Source organism: Helianthus annuus, chromosome 10 (assembly GCF_002127325.2).
Source record: "Helianthus annuus cultivar XRQ/B chromosome 10, HanXRQr2.0-SUNRISE, whole genome shotgun sequence".
Classification (NCBI taxonomy): Eukaryota; Viridiplantae; Streptophyta; class Magnoliopsida; order Asterales; family Asteraceae; genus Helianthus; species Helianthus annuus.
Window position 1 is genome coordinate 157,889,007 of NC_035442.2, and position 26,104 is coordinate 157,915,110.

General features: G+C 42.8%; 2 protein-coding genes across 2 annotated transcripts; both read left to right on the forward strand.

Moving 5' to 3' along the window:
- Positions 1-21,359: 21,359 nt before the first annotated feature.
- On the forward strand, positions 21,360-23,707 carry LOC110883007 (homogentisate phytyltransferase 1, chloroplastic). The gene is made up of 8 exons (XM_022130874.2): positions 21,360-21,441; positions 21,519-21,796; positions 21,906-21,989; positions 22,407-22,481; positions 22,592-22,675; positions 22,816-22,908; positions 23,356-23,457; positions 23,603-23,707. The coding sequence occupies exons 1-8, from the start codon at positions 21,375-21,377 to the stop codon at positions 23,705-23,707; spliced, it is 888 nt and encodes a 295-aa protein (XP_021986566.2). The 5' UTR covers positions 21,360-21,374.
- A 115-nt stretch (positions 23,708-23,822) lies between these two features.
- LOC118482732 (probable homogentisate phytyltransferase 1, chloroplastic) lies at positions 23,823-25,606 on the forward strand. Its single transcript, XM_035978368.1, has 5 exons — positions 23,823-23,876; positions 24,360-24,431; positions 24,583-24,678; positions 25,261-25,365; positions 25,440-25,606. The coding sequence occupies exons 1-5, from the start codon at positions 23,823-23,825 to the stop codon at positions 25,479-25,481; spliced, it is 369 nt and encodes a 122-aa protein (XP_035834261.1). The 3' UTR covers positions 25,482-25,606.
- Positions 25,607-26,104: the final 498 nt, after the last annotated feature.

The following is a 26,104-nucleotide window of genomic DNA, read 5'->3' on the forward strand; positions in this document are numbered from 1 at the left end:
AGCTATACGGATCAAGGTTCGGAATCCAGCTGTTTACTCTCTTAGTTATAAATTGTTCAATGTGTTGGTTGATTATAGAGGAGAGAGGCTAGGGTTTGTGACGTCAGATTACGGAAAAGTGAAGGCATTTGGTACGTCATATATTGATGCGACGCTTGTTCTTGACGGAGCGGGAGTGGTTTCTCAGGAGGTTTTTTTTTATTGAGGATTTGCTGAGAGGTGAGATTCCGTTGACTGCGGTTTCGGAGATTCGTGGTGGTCTTGGAATTGTGCTGTTTGATCTTCCGATTAAGGCCAAGTTATCATGTGAGGTTGTAATGAACACACACAATCAAACAATTGAACGTCAAGATTGTTGTCCTGCATGAACTCGTATATCTAGGTTGCAAATGAACTAATGCACCAGCAAAGATAAAGAATCAGGCTATGTTATACGCATCAGGTGTTACTATTCCTTTCTTGGTTTTTTTTATTATTCATTGCATTTAGGCATTCTGTTGCCGGAGTAGTTGGGCGACACAGAGAGGGTACACTCTGTTGCATATTGTGTGATCTTATTGTTTCTTGATTACTTGTTATTGTGTATTCTGTGTTTCCTTTCTTTGTTATTGCCTGTTGTTTTTTTTTTTTGTGGTCTAGGTCACATTTTCCGTGCAAAGGCTTGGGTAGGCACCATGAATGATGAACCTACCTTCGGGTCCCTGGCACTGATTGACTGTTTAGTTTTTTGTGGTTATTTGATTTGTATTATTCCCGACTGATCTTTAGCCTGTCCTTGTTTGGTTTGTATTATGGCCGATCTTAATTTGTTTGGTGAAACATTAATATGTAAGCTTCATTTCAGTAGAAGATCCTAAAGTCTCGTTTCTGAAGTGAAGTTCGTCTTCCATAACTCGTCTGTGCTTATTTCCTATCTTTTATCTTTTATAAACTGTCATGGGTTTCTGGTTTGTAGCTATTTTCTGAGTAATTGCTCTTGTTGATAGTTATTATTGTCCTGTAATTGATAGTTTGCGATTTTATTAAACATCTGACATATGATTAGTTTTGTTTAAGTATATGTATATTTGCTTCTCAATGCACACATATATCTTGTATTATATTTTATCTGAGTTATTGGTGTATTTTCACTGCAAGATTTGAGGTACTCAAATGAGATATTTAGTTGTATATGAATTGAAAGCAAATAAGCCATTGTATATGTCTTTCCGTTGTCACTGTGAATCTATTTGTTTACATGCTACTGTGTGTGTGTTCAGTAAGGTTGTTGATTGAACAAGCTGGTACTTATGAAGTGTTGTTCAATTGTTCTTAGCGAACAATGTTACTCTCCAGGGTTTCATATTGAAACTAAGATTTAGGGCATTACTTGTTCTTGTATGTTCAGATTTGTAGTGTGTCCGTGAAGTCTTGTTGAGAGTTAAAGTAGATCGTCGTGTTGAGGATCTGTATGTGTGAGATTGAATGTAGATCAGGCTGATTGAGTCTTATCTTGTAAAGGCTATACTATCTTGAAGATGTGTTCTTCGATAGTGTTTGTTTTTTTCTCACTGGTCTTGGATTTTTTATGTTTTGAGTCCGACTGTAGTGAGGTTTGTGTAGGATCATTGTGTTGGTGATCTTATCTGTTTCTTATTTGTCTCTTTGAGACTTCATCGCTGATCGTAGTGATGTTAGTTCACTGGTCTAGGTGGTGCTTATTTTCACACTGGTCTAGGGTCATTTGTAGATTCTTCGTGTTGATTGAGTCTAGTCCCGTTAGATCGTAGTGTTGCTTTCTATATGTTCTTCACATTGTCTAAAATCGTCTATCTGGTTAGTCGAACCGTGTGGTTCATGTGTCTTAACCAGTAATGTTGTCAAGATTATTCTTGAATATGTGTTACAGCCCTGTTTATTTCTCTGGTTGGTGGGATGTTTTTAGTTGAAAACGTTCTTTGTTTTTATTCAACTGAGTGTTTTTTGCTATAATTTGTTATCTGATGTGTAGAATCGTGTGATTCTAGGTTTCGTCAGATTTGTCTTGAATCGTGTGATTCAAAAGTTTCAGACTTGGTTCTGATTTAAAAAAAAAGGTCGTGTGACTTTTCATGGTCTTGAATCATGTGATTCAAGTTTTCAGCCATTGTTCTGAGTTGTATAGAGTTTTGTAACTCTTGTTTTTGGGTTTTTTATCAGATATGTGTTAATCTGGTAGTTTTTAGTATCATATGTTGTTGATATGTGGTACTCTAGTTGAACTCTGATGAGAGGAAGATTGTTTGAAGCAATACGGCCGATCTGACCCAATCATTGATACTTGCAAATCCTTCACTTATATTTGTTCAAGCACCAGCAGAGAAAAGGCTAATTGGTTTCGCCATTGATTTCCTTATGGGAGGTGTGTCAGCTGTTGTTTCTAAAACCGTTGCTGCTCCTACTGAGCGTGTCAAGCTATTGATCCAAAACCAAGATGAGATGATCAAGGTTGGTAATCTTTTTGTGCCATACAAGGGCACTTAACTTTGCATTCAAAGATTACTTCAAGAGTTTGTTTAACTTCAAAAAGGACAAAGATCCTTACTGGAAAGCTTCTGGTGGTTTTGTTGGTGCTTCTTCTCTAGTCTTTGTCTTTTCTCTAGATTATGCTAGAACTGTTTGGCTAACGACACTAAGGCTGCAAAGAAGGGTGGTGAGCGTCAGTTTAACCGTCTTGTTGATGTTTACAAGAAGACCAATTTCAAGTTTTTTAAGGTTGGTTCTAAAATAAAAGTTTTTTTTTTGAAGATTTGGGTATCATACTTTGACATGCGTTTGGTTGATATGTATTCATCTGGTCAACCAAGTGTTTGAGTGTCATTACGAGATCAGATTTCGTGTTTGCAACTGCCTTGACTATGTGTTTGTAATTGTTTGTTGAACTAATATCCTTAGTGAGGTTTTCTTGACTATGTGTTTGTAATTGTTTGTTGAACTAATATCCTTAGTGAGGTTTTCTAGGGTTAAATGTTTGAATCCGTTTGGTGTTAAATAAAAATCGGATTATTCTTGAGTTTTACGTATTTTTTGTGATGCTCTCTGCATGGCTTATGTTCGTAAAAACACCAAAGTAATTGAATATTATGGTAAATATTTTTAAATATATACTTGATTAGGAATTATTCATAAACGAGTTTAAAAAAGATCGACTAAGTTCTAAATTTGAGTAAGAAAGAAGAATTTGATGATATTCTTTCGGTTGATTTGTTTTTGACAATTCTTGTTAGTTGTATGTATGATGTTATTTTCTGATGTGCAGGAAAAATGACCCCATCTTGTTTGTCCATTTTTCTGGTTTTTTGTTTATTGTCTTCGTTCTTAATATGTTTTGAGTAGTGTTAAAGTTTTTTAGTCGGTTCTGATCGTGTGTGAATTCTCATGGTTGTAAAAACAATAGGGATTCATGTATTGGTTTTGTGAGTTTTAAAATATAAAACTGAGGGGGGGGGGGTGTTAAAAATAATATCTTAATATTTCAGTTTTATATTTTATATCTTACATTTGTTATTTTAATATTCTTAACTGGTTTGTTTGTCACATGTTAACTGGGCTTATTGGACTGCTTATTGCTGGACTTATTGGATTCGTTGCTGGGCTTATTGGACTGCTTGTTGCTGGACTTATTGGATTTGTTGCTGGAATTATTGGATAACTGGGCTGGACAACTGGGTCTGCTATAAAAGAGTTGTATCGCCTAACTTGGTAGTTTAGTCAAAATATTTTGTTTCTAGTATTTTCTCTCGTTTCTCTCTCTAAACATCACTTAGGGTTTCTGTACGTTTAATCACTGATTTGTTTTGTATCAGTGATCTTGCTGTGAGATCTTGTGAGAATCGATGATTATCGTGTTGATAATCATCTGTAGTTGAGGGCTGAGAGTTAATATTGGCTGTATCTTTGTTCTGGTCTTTGTTTTCAGTTGTAATCATCAAGTCTGTTGGTTAATAAAGTTTTATGTTCGAGTTCTTGTTGATTACAGTTTGATACCATTGTTCTTGACACTTAGTAAACATAATATTACATACTAACACATAATAAGTTAATTAAGGCTCGCGATGACAAATTCAGTAATGTATCATCAAACATTTGTATGATCAGAGATCGAGCCAGTGGTAGAGCTTGAACGAAAACTCGGTGGGGGCTGAACTCTTAAAATCTAAATCGGTATGGGCCGGGCTCTTAAAAATCCAATATTTTACACTATAAAAAAATTCGGAAATTTTCGATAAAATTTAACACTACGAGCGAAAAAACTGCGGGGTCTCCGCCAGTCGATCGAGCACCATAAACCCAAGGCAGACCTAACGAGTAGAACTAGGCCAATGGCCACTATCAAGCTAAATTAGTTAGTAGTTTTTGTTCACACGTTAATTAAGTTCGTTAAAGAATAACGTCCCCCCCCCCCTTGCATTATCTCCCCTCTTTTCACAAATAAAATGCATGTAGAATAGGTTGCATATTTACTATTCTAAGTCTTGTAATTCCCTTTGAAGAAAAGCAAAGAAAATTGTCCTAAGTTTGTGTTCCTTGCTTCTTCAACTTGCTTTGGAGATTGACCTACTCTAAGGTTACCTATCACATAACTCACTAACACCTAATATGATTTAGGGGGCTGTTTGGTAACTTCTAAATGGTTAAGTGTTAAACCAGTAAGAGGTCTGAATCATTAAGAGCCAGTATAATGCTTAAACGTTTAGAGACAAATGTCTGACCAATTCCGATTAGAGGTTTTAACCATTCAGACTCAGTATAATACTTAACCATTCAGAGGTAAATGTCTGAACCATTCAGACATCTGATCGCGAAACAAACAGTCTGAACCATTAAGTGTTGAACCAGTAAGAAGTCTAAACCATTAAGAGGTAAACAAACAGCCCTTACTGTACATTATAACACAGCATGACTTATCGTAACCTAAATAACAAGACTCATCAAGGCTGATTACGGTGAATTAGGTAATGTATGTGATACGAAACATAACTTATCAACACCTAACGGTAAAAGTATCCGGAAATGACATGTTATTAGGGATCTTTCAATAATATCCATCGGTGTTTTGTCAATAACCATCAGTGAGTATGCTTTCGGTGAAATTTTACCCACACGTGGTTTCCTAGAGACCTTGACCTGCGTTAATATCTTCATTGGCTAGTATCTTCACATACACATATGAGGTTGAAAAAATAGATTAAAAATAGATATAATAGTAACGTATGCTTGTGTCGCTTTAGTTGTAGATCATAGATGATAAGGTTATTGACTTTTTGGAACGATAGATATATATATATATATATATATATATATATATGATAGTTGTCATGAAGATTTGTTTGTTTTAAACTAAAGAAAGACGATCAATTGTGCATAAATCAAGCTGACAAAGTGATTAAAGAGAACTAAAACTTGGAAACTCTCCCCTAATCAAATGATCATCTACGAAACTTCATTTACATTCATGTATGGACTACATTTTCAACTTAGTTATAAAAAAATGGTACTAGTTAATTGATTAGCTAAATAATTATTGGGAAATCTAAGATTCACGCACACGGCGATGATTAGAAATTTTAAACGATATTAAACAAAATTATCTCAGTATGTATAGGCGATGCTTCCTAGTTCCTTCTGCGATATTTTCATATGGAATTGGAAAGAACATAAACAACGGAAAAAATTATACGTTCAAAATTTTAATAAACAATTTAAATACTAAAAGATCAAAATATGCATCTTTTTTTTTTCCTCGAATCGATAACAATTATATTGACAATTGTCATCATTACTTAATTATTTTTTTTAATATAGATTTTTAAATTAATTAATAAACATTATATAAAAAATAAATATCAAAACAATATTTAAAAAAAAAAAACGTTTTATTAAACAAGAATAAAAATGAATACAACCCAACTTAATTTATAGCAAAAGGCTTAATTGTTAAAACAGGTACGTAAAATTTTCCAAGCAGCAAGATGACAGAAGTTGTTACCCTGATTTAGTTGGTAGTCGGCACGGGCCATCTCAATCACTTACTCTTCACTTATGCCCTCTTCGCGGTTCACGGCATGACGGAAGAGCATCTTAAAAACCCCGCAACTTGCTCGCATCATAAGCTACCTCCCAGTAATGTGATTCAAGTTATGATTGTTTGCACTCACTTGTTGATTAAAGTGTGTCAAAATCGTGTTTCAATGTAACAACATGATCTGGTGGTTGCCCTTGCTCCATAACACGCACCCAACTGGTAGCCAAAGTGATGTCTTCCTTTTTGATTCAGCGGTTCGCCATAAAATAGTTGAAATTATGATAAAGATGATTGAAATTATGGTATGAATGGTGGTGAATTGTGGTAAAAATGGTGAAGATTGTGGTTTATATAGGGGATGTCGGTATAAAATTTGAAAAAAAAAATCTTTTTTAATTATTACCGTTCAAACGGTCAAAAAGACATTAAATACAAAAAAAAACCGTTGGCGCCCTATCCCCCCCCCCCCCTTTAATAGTTGCAGGCCAGTGTGTGTGGGGCATCATACCTAGGTGGCATGAGGCGCCACCCGACTCCGTCTAGCCGAAGGAGACGTCCTAGTGATAAGTACTTACTCTACAATAGGTTTAAAGTTTAAATCATTCAAAATAAATGTGTAATGTATTTATCCTATAAAATCTATAAATTGTTGTTAAAAAGTTGCAATTTCATTTAATAATTTTATATGCTATGTTATTAATTTTTAGAGTTAAATGTCATTTTAGTCCCTGTGGTTTGGGCCATTTTGCCAGTTTAATCCAAAGGTTTCAATTTTAACCTGTGGGTCCAAAAAGGTTTCACAGTTTCCCTTTTAGTCCACTTGGTTAACTTCATCCATTTTTTCTGTTAACAAGAAGGCCAATTTGGTCATTTTGTATGTAATTCTGTTAACTAAAAGGGCAATTCAGCCATATAAAATGACCAAGTTGGCCTTCTCGTTAACAGAAAAAATGGATGAAGTTAACCCAGTGGACTAAAATGGCAACTATGAAACCTTTTTGGACCCACAGGTTAAAAATGAAACCTTTGGACTAAACTGGCAAAATGACCCAAACCACAGGGACTAAAATGGTATTTAACTCTAATTTTTATTTTAATTTTTTGTGAACGGCCTATGTTATTAATTATTATATATTAACTTAAAAGTATGTACAGTTGAAGTATCTCTATTAAACTACATACTGAATTAAATATCATAATTTTGGTGAGACAAATCAAAGTCTGAGATTTCATTGATTTGATATTGAATAGAATAATCTATATACATGTGTGTGTGTGATGGCTCCAAACATTTAGGAACCTTTAAAACTTTATGGTAACTCATTGATATGCAACCAAGAGTTCTTCACTAAAGTTTTCTCTTGATGGTAGAGTTCATTGATACAAGGTTCGCACTAAAAAAATTAAGAAGTAATTACCTCCAAGGTGCTTCTTTCTAAAACCGTATAGATCGCTAACTTGTATCTGGTTTGCCAATGTTCTTTTTCCTACTTATAATAGGAAGGAATGCACACTAACTTCTCACTTTCAAGTTATTAATTGATCGGCTGTTACAAATATTTGTCATTTCTCGGTTTTATTATGATTGGAGTTAATTCTGACCCAAGAAAAGGAGTTGGATAAATTAAAATAATTATCCAAACGTTGAGGATAAACATTAGTATTTAGTTTATTTGAGTTATGGTTTAATTTGTTTAGTTTGAATGATAAATAAAGGGTTAATTAGGATAAAAATGATTCCACCCAGCTGGTTGATGCATTGGAAATGATGATGAATGACTCAGATTCAACTCTTGATCCCACCCAAGACAAACGTAATTAATTACTCTTGCGCTGAAGGGGTATGGTCCCAGATCTCGCGTCAGCATCGACCGCGAGTGACCATTACCCTTATCAAAACCCCCACTAGCTAACAACCCACTTGTGCCCATGCGGGAACGCATCGACACAAGGGTTGAATCCAATCTATCTAGTAACAAAGGAGGACTTACATGGAACAGGAGAACGGTAGAGTGATGCGACATAGCATCACATCTGGTGTACGAAAACGGAAGTATTCACAGCGACGCGGCATCGCACCGCGTCCAGTGAACACTTCTATCAAAACAGGAAAGCCTTACCTTAGGCATAGAAGGAGATGAACGTAGTGGTACGGCTGACACCGCACCATACGGACATTTTCGTCACAAAAAGGGATGCAGGCAAGACGACGATGCGGCTAGCACCGCATCTCGCGTATTCCTTGATCACAAGTAGGAGACGCGGTAACTTCAGATGTTACCGCACGTAGCGATGCGGCTTGCACCGCATCCTATGTACTCAAGCAAGTGGTACTGACACCACAGTGCAAGTAGCACCAATGACAGTTACCTGTCAGAGCTACGTAAGCAATGGACTGACGTGGCGTAACCTCCATAACCGACGGGCCTGACACACCTGAAAAGGGGCAGCACGTCGTCAGTCCATCCATCATCATCCTCCTCCACTCCTCGGCTATAAATACCAACCCCAAACCAGGTTTGAGGTATCTTCTCACAACTCTCTCACTACTACTACTATCTTACTTTGCTTCCCAAGCAAACTACTGATTCTCACGCCGGAGAGTGGTAACAAGGAGCACCCCCCACCCCATCCTCCTTGTTACGAGTCACGGCTTGTTTCCTTGTGCAGGAGATCAACCACCGGTGATCCAGCCAGCGATCCTCGAGAGGAAGGGATTAACCCTTCTTGACGAGATCAGTGAGTTAACCCTGCTCGGTTAACCATTGTTTCATCATTGGCGCCCACCGCTACTCTTAGCATTTTCTAATCCATCCCTTTTTCCTCTCTCACGATCATGACTGATCACCAAAACAATACTGCGGATAACCAAAATCCTCCGATCCCAAACCCGGTAGGGGTCAATGCCTCGACCTCCCAACCCGGACACATTGGCACGTCCACACAAAGGAGCCCCTCCTTTATGTTCGGACATGACTTATCACAGTTCCCATCTGTGATCCCACCAGGCACGACCATTCATGCCTGGTACGAGCAGCAGGCAGCTACGCTGACTGCAGCATACAACCGCGCTTGTACTGAAGCGAATATACGAGCTGGGCTTCCCCCAGCACCGCACACCCCTGTTGAGCGTATTTTACAATACGACGGCAGGATCCATTCACGCCCGGCTTCAAGAAGCCGGCGTGAAGAAAGGGGATCGTCTTACTGTTCGGTCCACACCCTCAACGAGGATGATTCCTCATACGGGTCCCACACCAGAGGACCGGTACACACCCGCCTTGGCCCCCATGGCGAGGACAGGAGGCGATCAACCTCCAGACGCGGCCCCGGCATTCAGAGCCGATTGGGCCCACAACCATACACCGAAGGGTACGGTCATACCGACCCTGACGACCATAGCTACCGCGGTGATTCGCATGACACCAGTAGCAGACCGGGGGGACGCAACTATGTTCCTCCCTGTCACCCCCGCAACACATACCTTAGGGCGGCAAAGCGCCCTGCAAACGAACCATACAGGCCAAAGGCAGCGGCCGAAAATTCCAAGTTCGGCACGCGGATTGCCAACGCCCATGTCACCACGACAAAGTTCCCATTCAACGTTGGGAAATACAATGGTTCGACCGACCCGGACGACCACATGAACGTCTTCATGGGCGCGGGCATCAACGGCCAGTGGGATGAACCCACTTGGTGCAATTTTTTCCCCCAGACCCTTACGGGCCTGGCCAGGGCATGGTTCGATTCTTTGCCAGTGGGATCACTGGATTCATTCGAGGACTTGCGTACCAAGTTCCTCGCACATTTTTGCCAGCAGCGACGCCACGAACGAGATTCGTGTGACGTCATGAACATCTGGCGAAGGAACGACGAATCGCTCGAAGCATTCGTCGTCCGTTATAATAAAGAGTGCCTGGAGATAGGTGACGTGGCAGACCAAATGGCACGAAACCACTTCATCCGGGCCGTCAAAGACAGAGAGATGATCATGACCATCTCTGGCAAGGAGGGCTTGCCCAAAAAATGGGAAGATGTCATGACTGCGGTCAAGAAATACGCCCAGACACAGCGGTCACTCGAACCGCATGTGGCAAAGGCAAAACCCCAAGCCGAAACATCCCAACAAGGGTCCAAGCGTAACAATAAACGCAACCGGGACGTTGGAAATCGCGATATTTCCAAACCATACTTCCCGCAAACCAACACGTTCGACCCAAAGAACTACAACCCCGCCCGAGACAATCGGGCGTCCAAGAAAGAATCTCGGGACCGCAACTGGACCGAGATCACCATGTCGCCAAGTGAGGTCCTCCTTGCGGACCCACAGTTCTTGCGACCGGCCCAACCAATGAAGTCCAAGAAAAATCAGGACCTCACACTCTATTGTGAGTACCACAAGGACTCGGGCCACACCACCAACAGCTGCATCAGTCTCCGACTGGAGATTGAGCGCGCCTTAAAGGAGGGGAAACTGCAACATCTTTTGCCAGGTGGGCAAAAACCCACCAAGCGCATTACCCCTCACGGCGAAGGTACCTCCTCCGGGAAGCGAACCATGCACGTGGCCTCCACCCACATGATCCACGGAGGCAAGGGCAGGCCGCGGAAAGCGGCAAGAAGGCCGGAATGTGACTGGAAGGACGAGCAAGTAGTCTTTCCAAAAGTCCGAGGCGGACCGCGCGATAGGCGCGCCGTCGTCATTTCAGGCCAACTGGCACACTACTGCACCGAGCGTCTATTCATCGACCCGGGCAGTACATCTGATATAATCTACGAACAATGCTTCAACCAGTTCGACCAGGAGGACAAAGATCGGTTGCAAGCAGTAGATTACCCGTTAACCGGGTTCGCAGGGGAAACTGTCTTTCCCCTAGGCCAGATTACTTTTCCTGTGCGTCTTTCCAGCGGAAACCGCACAAGGACAGAAGAGGTAAACTTCATGGTTTTACCTCACACCTCCAAATATGACGTACTCCTCGGGAGAGAATCCCAAGGAGATTTCAATATGATTACGTCGGTCCCCCACTCTGCGGTTGGTTTCCCAACCGAATCGGGGGTCGCGATAATCTATGCCCGCAGGGACGTCATGATGTCGGACGAAGTACGTCCGACCAAGGTCGCAAGGCCTACCCCTAATGACCAGCCAGAAAAATGGGTTCTCAACGCGAGATACCCAGAACAAAAGGTCACATTGGGTCACGCCTTGTCCCCGACCACCAAAGCGCAACTGAAGCAGCTCCTCTTCAGGAACCAAGACATCTTCGCGTGGACACCCGCAGACATGACCGGGGTCCCACGTGATATTGCGCAACATCACTTGAAAACCATGCCAGGTATCAAGCCAGTGATCCAAGGCCAACGCCACCTTGGGTCAGCTAAAAATCAGGCGATGCAAGAGCAGATCGAAGAACTGCTCTCCGCAGGCATCCTGCGGGAAGTCAAATACCAGACTTGGTTGTCCAACCCAGTCATGGTAGAAAAACCGTCCGGGGGCTGGCGCATGTGCGTCGATTACAAAGACCTTAACAAAGCCTGCCCCAAGGATTGTTACGCGCTTCCAGAAATCGACGAAAAGGTCGATAACCTCGCACCATTCAGGTGGAAGTGTTTCCTCGATTGCTACAAAGGATACCATCAAGTACAAATGGCAATCGAGGATGAAGACAAAACGGCATTCCGGACTCCCACCGGAAATTACTGCTATACAAAAATGCCGTTTGGGTTGCGCAACGCGGGCTCAACCTACCAAAAGTTGATGAACGACACTTTCCGCGGCCAAATAAGCAAAAGTGTCGAAATCTACATGGACGACCTGGTCGTCATGAGCATGGAAGAAGATACCATGCTCACAGATATCGAAAGAACATTCCAAACTCTGCGAAGCGTTAACATAAAGCTCAATCCAGGGAAATGCTCGTTTGGAATGGAAGAAGGCAAATTCCTTGGGTTCATCGTGACTAAAGATGGATTCAAGGTAAACCCGGAGAAGGTCCAGGCGATCGAGCGCATGCCATCGCCTTCATCGATGAAGGATATGCAACGGCTAGCCGGCAGGCTAGCGGCACTTAACAGATTCTTAGCCAACCACGCAGCTAAGTCTTATCCGTTCATCAAGACCCTGCGAAGCTGTTCAAAGAAAGAACAATTCCAGTGGACCGCAGAGGCTGAACAGGCCTTCCGGGAAATGAAGGAGTGTTTGATACAACTCCCAACTTTAACCGCACCACGCAAGGATGAGCCACTCATACTATACCTATCCGCCGCGGACAACGCGGTGGGTGCGGTACTAATTGTGGAGCGAAAGGGGGTCCAAACACCCATCTACTACATCAGCAAGATGCTCAACGACCCAGAGACGAGGTACTCAATAATGGAGAAATTGGTGCTAGCATTAGTGCACGCTTCAAGACGGTTGCGACGCTACTTCGTAAACCACGTCATCACAGTGCTAACCAATTACAGGATCGGCCCGATCCTCTCCAAACCCGACATCTCCGGGCGATTAGCGAAATGGGCCATCGAGCTGGGCGCACACACGATACATTATAAACCGCGCCCCGCGATCAAAGGCTAGATCTTAGCTGATTTCGCCACCGAAGTACCGGTGAATCGCATCCAAGAATGCGAATAAGCACAAACTCCTGCACCAACGCCACCCTCCTCAGAGACATGGGCACTCTTCACAGATGGTGCCTCCAACGACGAAGGGGCGGGTGCAGGTCTGCGACTCGTCAGCCCTGACGGCCAAGAACTTACATATGCAATCCGCCTCGAATTCAAAAGCACAAACAACGAGGCAGAATATGAGGCTCTGTTAGCGGGGCTACGTTTAGCAGTAAAAATCGGCGTGCAACATCTGGAAGCCCACGTCGACTCTTTGTTAGTTGCAGGCCAAGTACGCGGCGACTATGCCGCAAAAGGGGATATCATGATCCTCTACCTCGAGCAAGTCCTGCAACTAAAATCCAAATTCGCTTCATTCAATATTCGCCATATTAATCGAAGCGAAAACAAATCCGCAGATGCACTATCAAAACTTGCATCTACCAGCTTCCAACACTTGGCAAAGGAGATACGCATCGAAATCCTGCAAAATCCTTCGGTACCCCTGCGCCAAGTCAACGTCATTCAATACGGTTCAACATCATGGATGACACCTATTATCGCATATCTACAATCCGGTGTGACTCCCGAAAGCAAATCAGAAGCACGCAAACTACAATACAAAGCGTGCCATTATCAGATGGGAGACGGTATCTTATACCGCAAGTCATACCTCGGACCACTACTACGATGCGTCAACCCCCAGGATGCCACATACCTCATTCGAGAGATACACGAGGGCATATGTGGCATACACGCTGGACCACGCATGGTAGTGGCCAAAATCATGAATGCCGGATATTACTGGCCCGGCATGCACCTGGACGCCGTCAAAGAGTTGCGCAAGTGCATCGACTGTCAACGTCATGCTCCAAAGACCTTGCGGCCAAAAAACAACTTAGTCCCCGTTACAACCGCATGGCCCTTTCAGAAATGGGCAATTGACGTTGTGGGACCTTTCCCTGACGCTCCAGGTGCGGTCAAATTTATCATAGTGGCGGTTGATTACTTCACCAAATGGGTAGAAGCAAAACCACTCGCCTCAACCACTGCTATGATAACAAGAAAATTCATTTGGGAACACATCATCTGCCGTTTCGGATTACCAATGTGCATTGTCACCGATAACGGCACCAACTTCGCTGCCGACGAATTTCAAAAATGACTAGAGGAACTACACATTGAGCACATATTCTCCTCAGTCGCACACCCGCAAGGGAACGGCCAAGTCGAGAGTATCAATAAAAGCCTAGTCGAAGGGATCAAGGCACGGTTGGGAACGGCCAGGCGTGGCTGGGTCGATGAACTCCCAAGTATCTTATGGGCTCACCGCACAAGCCCAAAAACAAGCAATGGGGAAACACCCTTCAGCCTAGTCTACGGTTCAGAAGCGGTGATCCCCGCAGAAGTAGGTCTCCCCTCTCCTAGAATGTTGGCTATTGAAAAACTAGACAACAACATGGAACGCAGGATCGATTTGTACCTCTTGGAAGAAAGGCGCGAAAACGCTGCCATTAACGAGGCCAAATATAAATCCAAACTTGAAAAGTACTACAACGCGCGCGTCCGCGTTTGTACTTTCAACCCAGGAGACTACGTCCTACGCGACAATGAGGCATCTAATGCCGAGCGCCCAGGCAAACTCGCCCCCAAGTGGGAAGGACCCTACCTCATCAAAGAGGTCTTAGGGAAAGGCGCGTACAGATTGCAAACACTAGAAGGCGAACCTATCACACGCACATGGAATGCACAACAGCTTCGACGCTGTTATATGTAAGCCATGTTCTTACATTTCTCTATGTAACCTATCGGGCCGCAGGCCATTTGCAAATAAATAAATAAGCAATTTTCTACATTATTGTTTGTTATTACTATTACAAATGCGTGTTCCACTTTGCGGTATCCCAAAAACAGATTGGCAAAATCTTCATTCGTGATACCCATACAAAGTGGTAACCACACACAAATATTGTAATAGGCCAGCAAAAGGCAAAAAGACTTGCATGTTTTATCCGGCCGGATACACAAGTTTTTGTTAAACACTTAACACAATTCCTGAGCCCAAAAAGGCAAACAATGGAATTGACGCGGACTCATACGACAAAGGTATGGAGTACACTCGACCCCATTCACAAATGGGTAGAGTTCCGGTAATATAAGCTTTTACAAAGCTTAAGCAATTCTAAAACCCTCACACGGTAAATAACAGAATTGATGCATACCCATACAACAAAAGTATGGAGTGTACTTGACCCCGTTCATAAATGGGTAAAGTTACGCATACACACGTTCAGACACGCAAGAATTAAAAACACTTGTACAAACTGAACAAAGAAACTTTATATTCAAAAAATTCAAGTATCCACATGATGCTTACTGAATTTACATAAAGTTCCTACTCTATACAAGAGGAATACAAAAAGGAGGCACACTCGCCAACCTAAACCCTATTTTGTACCGCTGGTACCCGCGTCTCCTCCGGCACCACCAGCGGGTTCTTCCTCTTCCACATCAGGGTAAAGCATCCGCAAGCGGTCAACATAGTCCGCAACCTCCAAACACTCATCCAGCTCCCCTACACAGGCAAGGGGCGTATCATAAAAGGAGGCGACGGCCGCTTTCAGACGACCTTCGGTATCCACATCACGGAACCCGGATGCCTGATCAGTATAACCGCCTGCGGATAATACATTGATATGCCCAATGCAGCGGTTATAACCAGCCTTGAAGCCAGCATCGCGCGCACGCTCCTTAACCAGGTCCAAACCAGATGCGGTCTCAGGGGCATTCATGATAGCCTCGACAATCTGCAATAAAAAGATCATAAGTCTTGTATGCTACCCCAAGCAAATGTAAAGGCAACGGATACTTACACGCGCGATGCCGTGAGTCCGCAACCACTCACGGTCAGCTTCCAGCTGGTTAAAAGAGGACACCAAGGCATCCTTGGCCTCAACAGCAGCGTCAGCCCGCTTCTCCGCGACGGACACGCGGGTAGTAAGGTCCGTAACCGCGACCTCCCGGGCCTGAACCTCAGCCTGTTACAAAAACAGCAAACAGTTCACTCGGTAAATATTTTCAAAACAATAAAGGCAATATATAACAGAGGCAACGAAACATACCTGAAGGCTGGAAACAACCTTATCCAAACGAATGCGCTCCGCGTTCGCCTCTTCCAGAGCCTTGGAAGAACGGCTCTCCTTCTCCGCGGCCTCTTCAAGGGCCTTTGAGGCACGAGCCCCGGCTTCTTTGGCCTCTGCAAGCGCCTTCAGGGCGTCGGCCTTCGCCTGCAGCGCTTTCACAGAAACGGCCTCAGCCGCAGCCTTCTCCTGGCTCAAGGTAGCATTCGCTGCCTTGACATTCGCCAACTCCTGCCGAGTATGAAACAGAACGTTATTCTGCTTAGCCCAAGATTCATTCCATTTCTTGCGCTCGTTGGACAACTTTTCGTTCCAACTCTTGCGCTCGTCAGCAAGGAGTTTAGCAAGGGTACGCACCTGTTTCAGCTCGGCAGTGGCAGCCCACTCAGAAGTCTGCTTCTGCTTCTCAAAAGCAGCTTTGTCCTTCTCCAGCTGCTCCGCACCCGCACGGGCAGCCTGGACCAGCTTTTCTCCTTCCGCCCGCATACGAGTGGCCTCCTCCTCGCGGCGGCCCAGCACTTTATAGTCTTCCAAAATGGCATTCGCCACAATGGAAGTCCCTACCAACATCGTTGAGAGCTGGTTTATACGCAACTCTCGAGGTGCGGCACGGGCGCGCTCAACTTCAAAGGGGGTCCCCAGACCACCCAAAATCTCCTTACAGGCCGCAGGATCATTCGAAATATCATCCCCCTGCATAACAGTCCAGGGGGGTCGGTGATACATAGTACTGCGACCTTGGGAGTATGTGCGGTAATAATACTCCAACTCAGACTCCCCAGGCTGAATTGGAGGCCCATCATAACCCGCACCACCGGCACCAGCACCGGTAACCTTCGCCCCAGCAGCAGAGCTCTGCGGCTCAGTATCAGTCTTCTGCGCCTCCGCATCAGACTTTCCTTTCCCAGCATCAGAAAACCGCAAATCCAAATTATCCCCATCAGGGGGACTAATAAGATTGTTGGATGAATCCACGGTATCAAAAATCTGGGTGGCCACATTCTCTGCGGTACCCTTTGTCCGCACAGTCGACTCCGACACCACCTTGGCAGGGGGTGTCGACGGCACCTCCGTTGCACCCGCACCCGTGGCACGCGGGGGGGACTCCGGAGCATCGAAGATAGAAAAATCTTCATCTTGAGGCTCTGCAAAAAAGTCAAATAGCTATCAAAACTAGTTACACAACAGTTAAGACTAGATAGCCTACACTTACCAACGACAACCGCAGGTTTTTTCTGCGTCGGAGCAGACCTTTTGGTTACTAGTCTCCGACGTTTGGTTTCAACACCACCAGCAGCTTTCTGCTCTGGCCTCCTCTTCTCACCAATCACAGGGGGACCCGCAGCTGTACCTCCCGCAGCCGCCTCTTCTGCCTGCTTCTTCGCAGCACCAGAACGTGACTCCGCGGCTGTACCCAAACCCTCAAGGGTATCAGATACTATCACATAATCCTTATGTCGACGAAAAGAGGAATGAGAGATACCTGCTGCCTGCGGCACCAGATGAGGCACAGTAGTGACCTCCTTTATCTTCTTTTGGCGAAAGCGCACGCCCTTCACAGTTTGCCTCTTTGGCACACCTTTCGCTTCGGGGTCCCCCAAGGCCCCAAGATCACCTGCATGGAATCAATACGTCAATAAACCAACATTATCAACACAAGTGACAAAGCTTGGATACTATACCTTTGCCTGGCGGCAACTCAACTGCCAGTGCAGCCTCAGTAGGCACCCGGAAGTTGCTACGGATGATAGTATTGTGATCCTCTTCACCATCCGCACAAACCACGGTCTCAACCGTACCCAGGAAATCCGGGGCAAACATCCTCCATGCAGGAGCATTTTCTGATAGCAAACACAAATATCAGTAACGCACACAAAAATAAGGAACGTAAACAGATAAAAAGTACGTACCACCGCTCTTCTCCCGCACCACGGGTTTCGAGTTCTTGCTCCTCCTCAGCATCATACGCAACAGCCATAGTTGCGTATTCGTCAGCTTCACGGTCTCAATGGTCTGCAACTGAGGAAACCATTCCACTGACTTCGAGCTAGGGACCGCAATGGTCTCCGCGATGATCGTCTCGGTCACATTCCGAAACGTCATATCTGCAACAATGGCAGCAGCTTTGATGTAGAAGAATTTCTTCTTCCACATCGTCATCCCCTTGGGGGGAGTCATCAGCTTGGGGGTACCGTCTCGTTGACGGAAAGAAAAGAACCCCATGGACACTGTCATCTGATAGAACCGTCGGAAATCTCCGACGGTAGGCTCTATACCAAGAGCACGGAAGGTGAACTCAAAATTTCGAATCCGAATCATACCAAACGGACTCACTTGAGAAATGTGGACCTTGTACCACTCCAAGACATCCACGACAAACACCGTCAACGGTAACCGGAGATTACAGTCACCAAAAAAGTCGGCCCACATGGTCACATAACCGGCCGGAGCGTCGGCACCAGTATCACCCTCCGATGGATATTGAGCCCCATATTCAGGGGGCATTTGGACAGTAAGCATAAGATTGTCAAAAGACTTCTTGGTCCACCTTAACGCCGGTAAACCAACACCGGCAGCCCCCTCGTCTTCTTCTTCAGCCATTACCGGCTGTTCAGGGTTTTCACCCTCCACATTGTGTGGATTCGATGGTTCAGCCATCAAGAAATATTCAAGAAGCGAAAGATGGTGAACGGAAACACCAGCAACCTCACCGGAATTTCAGAAAAAATAGTCGGAGAAGACAGATAACAATTTCTCTCTCAAACGGCAAATTTTTTGAATTTTCGAACAAGTGAGGGGAAACCACGAACGGTTTCCCCTTATATACCCATCGCAACTAATGCGGAGGGAGAAAACAAATGATCACGTTCAAAAAGAGCGAATCATAGGACACCACGTGTCGAGCGCCGTTTCCGCTGACGGTTATCACGCGCGCGTGGCCGCTCACGCGCCTGACACAAGAGACGTTTACACTCTTCGCTACAGTGCATTTAATGCCTCGGGCAGTGCAAACGTCCTTTCATTTCAGCACATGCCAGGAAGATCTCACCAACTTCCACCAACTCACACGTGCGTCCAGCCACGTATGCAACAAAAAGCGACTACATTATCCAATTATAAGCGGCATGCGGTTTCTCTGGTATACCGCACCATAACCCATACCGCATGTCGTTTTTTAACATACCCCTAAAAATAGGTAAAAACATATATCTTTACACTATAAGGGGGTATAATACCTATCCGCACTACCCACGAGCACACGTGGAATATGCGGCCTTCCCACACACGCGCCCGTTCAGGTGTGTCAGATGCTCAGAACCAGCGCTGGCCGTTGGACTGAACCGCATCTCAGACACAGGGGAACTGCATTGCCTTCATTCTCTTCAAGCTTCAAATCCCTCCTGCCCGGTTCACAACCGCAGAGGGTACATGAACACCTTCTCTAACAAAAGGAAGGAAGGGTATGCACGCGAACGCACATCAGCAACCCTGTCTCCTGAACCTTCAAGAGCTACATCCGACCCACACCCACTTCGAGCAAATATGGTAATACAAAACCACAGACACTCACGAGGAGCTACGGACATAACCATAGCTTCCGCAGAGTGGTTGCTACGGAAGAGCCAAGCTCACTCCACATCACCGAACAATGCTACTGCATGGCAAACTCGGTATTGGAGCGGGAAGGTAAGTGGCTCCAAAACGAACGCAGAACAGCGCTCTAAATAAACTCTCGTCGAACAACAAGCGTCCGAACAGCGGTAACAAGTCTGCTTATGACTTTGTTAACCCGATTATGGGCCGCATAGAATAAACAATGGTGGGCATACCCTTGCCTATGACCATGTTTATTTACCCATAGTATGAATATACATTGTTCGACCAAACATGGCCAACAATGACGCAACGAGGTAACCGCAAAGAACGTGCGGTTACTAGAGAGCTATGACGATAAACACGAAAACCCCACAAAAAAGGGATTGTCGTCTCATAACTCGATGCTGAACATAGAGCTCGAGCAAAGCACTTGCAAGCATCAACAACTTTTGATCCCAGTCTCAAAGATTGGTCCAAAAGTTTCTTTTCTTCTTCATGCACCAATTCAACAATTGGTAGGAAGAAAAGCCCACCTTTAAAGGATGGGAAACCTCCACATACCTTCGAACCACCATCTCAGAGGTTGGTTCGAAGTTTGTGCAGCATTACTAACAAGGTCTCCAAGAGACCTTCGACACAACAACAGGTGGCAGACCACCTGGTGACATAAATCGGCTGAGAATCTCGCATCAGACGAGATTCCTTCACCGATACGGAAGAGGCGTCAGATGACCCTTCCGGACCTCCACCTTCCAAACACCATAGTCCAGTACTCCTCCCACATACACCTTGTATGTGGCAGCAACACTAGACTGGGGGGACTTGAAGGGGTATGGTCCCAGATCTCGCGTCAGCATCGACCGCGAGTGACCATTACCCTTATCAAAACCCCCACTAGCTAACAACCCACTTGTGCCCATGCGGGAACGCATCGACACAAGGGTTGAATCCAATCTATCTAGTAACAAAGGAGGACTTACATGGAACAGGAGAACGGTAGAGTGATGCGACATAGCATCACATCTGGTGTACGAAAACGGAAGTATTCACAGCGATGCGGCATCGCACCGCGTCCAGTGAACACTTCTATCAAAACAGGAAAGCCTTACCTTAGGCATAGAAGGAGATGAACGTAGTGGTACGGCTGACACCGCACCATACGGACATTTTCGTCACAACAAGGGATGCAGGCAAGACGACGATGCGGCTAGCACCGCATCTCGCGTATTCCTTGATCACAAGTAGGAGACGCGGTAACTTCAGATGTTACCGCACGTAGCGATGCGGCTTGCACCGCATCCTATGTACTCAAGCAAGTGGTACTGACACCACAGTGCAAGTAGCACCAATGACAGTTACCTGTCAGAGCTACGTAAGCAATGGACTGACGTGGCGTAACCTCCATAACCGACGGGCCTGACACACCTGAAAAGGGGCAGCACGTCGTCAGTCCATCCATCATCATCCTCCTCCACTCCTCGGCTATAAATACCAACCCCAAACCAGGTTTGAGGTATCTTCTCACAACTCTCTCACTACTACTACTATCTTACTTTGCTTCCCAAGCAAACTACTGATTCTCACGCCGGAGAGTGGTAACAAGGAGCACCCCCCACCCCATCCTCCTTGTTACGAGTCACGGCTTGTTTCCTTGTGCAGGAGATCAACCACCGGTGATCCAGCCAGCGATCCTCGAGAGGAAGGGATTAACCCTTCTTGACGAGATCAGTGAGTTAACCCTGCTCGGTTAACCATTGTTTCATCATGCGCTTACCTTAAATATTACCTAAGGACCATAGATCATTTACTTTTCAAATGTGTAGGGAAAAAATACAATAACATGATAACTATAAAATAAAAAATAATGTTGGTTATTTTACAAGAAAAGAACGTCTACGTGTTAGATTGTGAACCGAACAACCTAGAGACACTAGACAGCATAAAAGGGCTTGTTGCCGTACAAGCACTTGTTCAAAGAAACAATACTTATGGCGACTCAACTTATTAAATCTCTTGCAACGACTACTTCGTCGCGTAAAGTGCCAGTAGCTTCAGGTAATATTCTAGTTTCAATCCCTTTTCTTCGTTAGCAATGAATTATTTGCGTATAATTCATCAAAAACTTTCATCAGGAACAAGATATTCCCTTGGAACATGTAACGTCAAGAAAAGCTACACCACTATGAAGTTTCAAGGAAAGCGTCACAATTGTCAAATGCAAAATGATTACCTTCGTGTTGGGATGTTTCGGTCACAAAATGCGACGAACGTAGTGAACGCAGCTTGTGTATCGAATGAATTATTTCCTACTGACCGGACTCGAGCCTCAGCGACTAATTTGGTAGAATCTGCATTCAGTGGAATGGATATTTTGTTCAGGTTTTCAAGACCTTATGCAGCAATAGCGACGGTCGGATTAAAAACTTCTTTTTACCTTATGAATTCTAATGAAACAAAAATGTTTCACTAGTTATCAAGTAACCTAAACTAGTTATTATATCTTGTATTTGATGTTTTAGGTTCTTAGTGTGCTTTCTACATCTCTTTTGGCTGTTGAAAGTCGTTCGGATCTCTCATCGTTGTTCTTCGTCAAAGTATTTCAGGTAATTGCTGACCAACTTACACTACAAAACTAATGACTTTCACGAAAGCTCACATCCATCGGTGAAGATGGTTACCGACGCGAATTTGTCGGTGATAGTTGGTCGGAATCAGGGTGTGGGTATTGCTGAGTGATTACTGACGGAAATTACCGACAGATCACCAACGGGATAATTAGTGATGGGTTACCGACTACTATGCCAACAATCAACATCACAACGAACATCGTATCAGACAGATTGCTATCGGATAATTACTGACAGATTACCGACAGTTATAATTATTTGTGTAGTAGTACTATTATGAAATACTTTCATAATTCATAATATTTCTAAATAAACGTTAACACTATATATATATATATATATATATATATATATATATATATATATATATATATATATATAATGTTTTTTCAGGCTATAATTGGAGGCATTTTTATGCAAATATATGTTTGTGGATTCAATCAGATCTGCGACATAGAAATCGACAAGGTATATTATACATCAAATTAGTAATTAATTTACTTTTGCTCTTCATCCCACTTGAATTTAATTTACGAATTTAATTTACTGATGATATCCTTGATAATGTAATGTCTTAGATTAACAAGCCTTATCTTCCGTTGGCGTCTGGAGAGTTGACCATGAATACAGCCATCATTGTGACAGCATTATCGGCTATCATGGTAACAAATTAAACTTAGGTTTTGGTATACAAAATCTCGTCGCAAATGAAAACAACCTGTTGCTAAAACTTCATATACCGTCGTGAATGTCAAAGAAACGCAATGTGCTTCCGCGACTAATGTATCTTCTTATTATGTAGAGTTTGTCGATCGCGATGATATCCGGTTCCAGGCCACTATTTTGTGGTCTCTTTGCCTGGTTTTTAGTTGGAACCGCGTATTCGGCAAATGTGGTAAGTAGTCACACCTTATTTCATTTTTTTAACGACGAACAAACACACCCTTTTAAAATCTACTTCTAAAATTCACCTATTCCCCACTTTGTGAACTCGAACCCACATCACTTTGGTGACGATAAACACCTAATAAGGGGCGCAACTTTGTGGGGGCCGGGGGGCTCCCGACCTTCCGAACATTTCGCTCAGTAGTGTCTGGTATGTAGTTCTCATATAGATTTTTTTAGGTATATATGTTTTCGACCCCCCGGATTTATAATTTTTTTAGGTATATTCGTTTTCGACCACCGGTCGGAAATCTCAAGATTCGCCACTGCACATGCCACTAGGATATCACCACCTTATTTCAAATATAGTCACCAGGGCTTACTTAACATGCATTAGTTATATACAAGTCTTAACATATGATTAATTATCAAAATATATATATATATTTTTTTTCAGTTACCACTTTTACGATGGAAGAGGTTTCCTTACACTGCGGTTTTATACATGATAAATTCACGAGCACTAGCCATGCCATTTGGATATTACATACACGTGCAGGTACATACATTACTACATTAATTAGGTTACAAACATGTACATAAGTTACTACATTAATTAAAAAGTTCTGGTTCTGTCACTGGTTACAAATTAAGGTCAAAACTATATTATCAAAGAAAACTTAAGCGTAACTTTTAATCCGTAGAACGCTATTCGTGGAGGAGTTGTTCTTTCAAGGCGTCACTTTTTTTCGGTCGCTATGCTCCTTGTTTTCTCGGTCGTCCTGATACTGTTTAAGGTGAGTGATTAATTATTATATAGGAATATTGGATATCGATAATCCCAACTAGTAGCCGTTTGCCGCCACTAGCCCCAACTTTAAAAATAACCACTAGCAGTCCCAACTATTAACATATTGGCCTCCAATGGACCCTGAGTATCAGAACCATAACGTCGTTAGTCTCGAGTCGCCGGAAAACGTATTTGGCCAGAAAACTCATTTTTGGCCAGAAAACTCAACATTTTCGGCCCAAACCTCTTTGTAACCTTATTACCGATCTTTAGGACCTTTTTTCTAGTAAAAGCCCCAATTAATGAAGTCGCCGGAAAACTCCTTTTTTCACCGGAAAACTTAACATCTTCGTCCCAAACCTCTTTGTAACCTTTAGATCGGACCTTTAGAAACCTTTTTCTGGCCAAAATCGGTTTTCCAGCGACCGGACACTAACGCCGTTAGGGTTCTGTTAATCAGGGTCCATTGGTGACCAATATATCAATAGTTAGGACTGTCAGTGGTTATTTTTTAAGTTGGAACTGTTGGCGGCCAACGACGAAAAGTTTGCATTATTAAAATCCAATATTCATATTATATAATATGTGTGCATGGTGATGCAAGATATCTTAGATTCCAAACAGTTGGCTTCTATTTGGAAGGATTAAGGATTCATTGTTTGAATTTTTAGGACATTCCTGACATAAAAGGAGACGAGATGCATGGAATAAAATCACTTGCTTCTCAAATCGGTCCAGAACGGGTAAATTAATTTTTTTTAATACAAAATCCTCGTTTTTCTAGGATAAATATATCACAACATGCACTTGCAAGATTTAAACTCCTGATCTTTGGTGACAGTTAACTCGTTATTTGTTCAAGTCTAATTAGTTGAACGGCCTGATCATTTGTAGATGTTTTGGAGTTGCATTTGGCTTCTTGGAATGGCTTATGGTGTCTCTATTTTTGTTGGCGCAACCTCGTCCTCTACGTGGAGTAGATACGCGACGGTAAGGATTTTAAAAATAGTGTTGCTAAATGGATCTAAAAATACTTTCATTTTCAAATTTTAACGCCCACTTGCGGTATGCGCATATAATGTATATATGTGTGGGCATTCGGGGGCAAAAGTGAAAGTGCACTAATTTTAACATTATTTTACTAATTTTCAAAAATTTTCTACTTTTCATTTAACATTTAATCTGGTTGTTATCTAATAACAATATTTATTATTTTTTAAAAATTGAAATACAAAAAAAAAATTTGTTTTATTTTTTCTACTTCATTGAAAGTCGAATTTTATTCGAAATACGTATAAGATTTTAAAAATTACTTATCTCTAAAAAAAGTTCTTTTAGATGCTGATTAAATTAGTGCAAGTTCAAATTAGGGATGTTATGACTTATGACCACCCAAGTTTTGAAATCAAAATATCTAAAAAGGAACAAAAAAAAATCGGCAAAAGGGTGTCAAGTAAAACTAAAACTTTAAAAGTAAGTTGAAGTCACTTTAAATTCAAGACAAATTCAGCGACGGAAATTTGACCAAAACAAGTTACTAACCTATGCATTTAACCCTTGGATTTGCAATAGATATTGGGACATCTTGCAACGGTTTTGGCACTTTGGACACGAGCGAAATCAGTAGATATGAAGAACATGGCGTCCATATCATCGATGTACTTATTTCTCTGGAAGGTAAAAATTGCTAATAACTAGAATCCTTAGTATAAAAGAAATACTTAATTTTTTTATAACTTATTGTTTTGCAGCTCTTCTATGTTGAGTACTTGCTTCTTCCCATCGTTAGATGAATCACAAGACGAATTAATGAAATCCATAATTCTTTTGCGACGAAACTTCGTTGTAACTCATATTCGTTTCAACAGTTGTAACTCGCATACAGCTTCTCCTTGTATTGCCGATAGAATCTCCTCAATTGGCCTCATTTAACATTTTGTATAATCTAACAAGTTTTTTAATTAATAGAACTGATTTTTTAACTCTATTCGATAAAAAAAATGTGACAACAAGAGAACAAGGTTTGAACAAATGACTTTCTTACTCAATCTTTAAGAAAATATAAAGTTGTTGTTGTAGACAATACTCTTTGTAATTCATAAAATCGATAAAAAAAATGTGACAACAATTAAAGAGTACAAGGTTTGAACAAATGGCTTTCTTACTCAATCTTTAAGAAAATATAAAGTTGCTGTTGTAGACAATACTCTTTGTAATTCATAAAGTATAATAATAAAACTAAAGTAAATTCAACGTAAAGGAATAAAAAGGTATCAATGAAAGAAACATAATTAAATCAAAGTTATCAAAACATTAGTTGTCGAATGTGGGAATTGTTTAGTGACGGCATTCCCTTGCTAATCCGTTGCTGATACCTAGGATAAGATTTCGGATCTCGGGCTTTCAATCGTGTGTT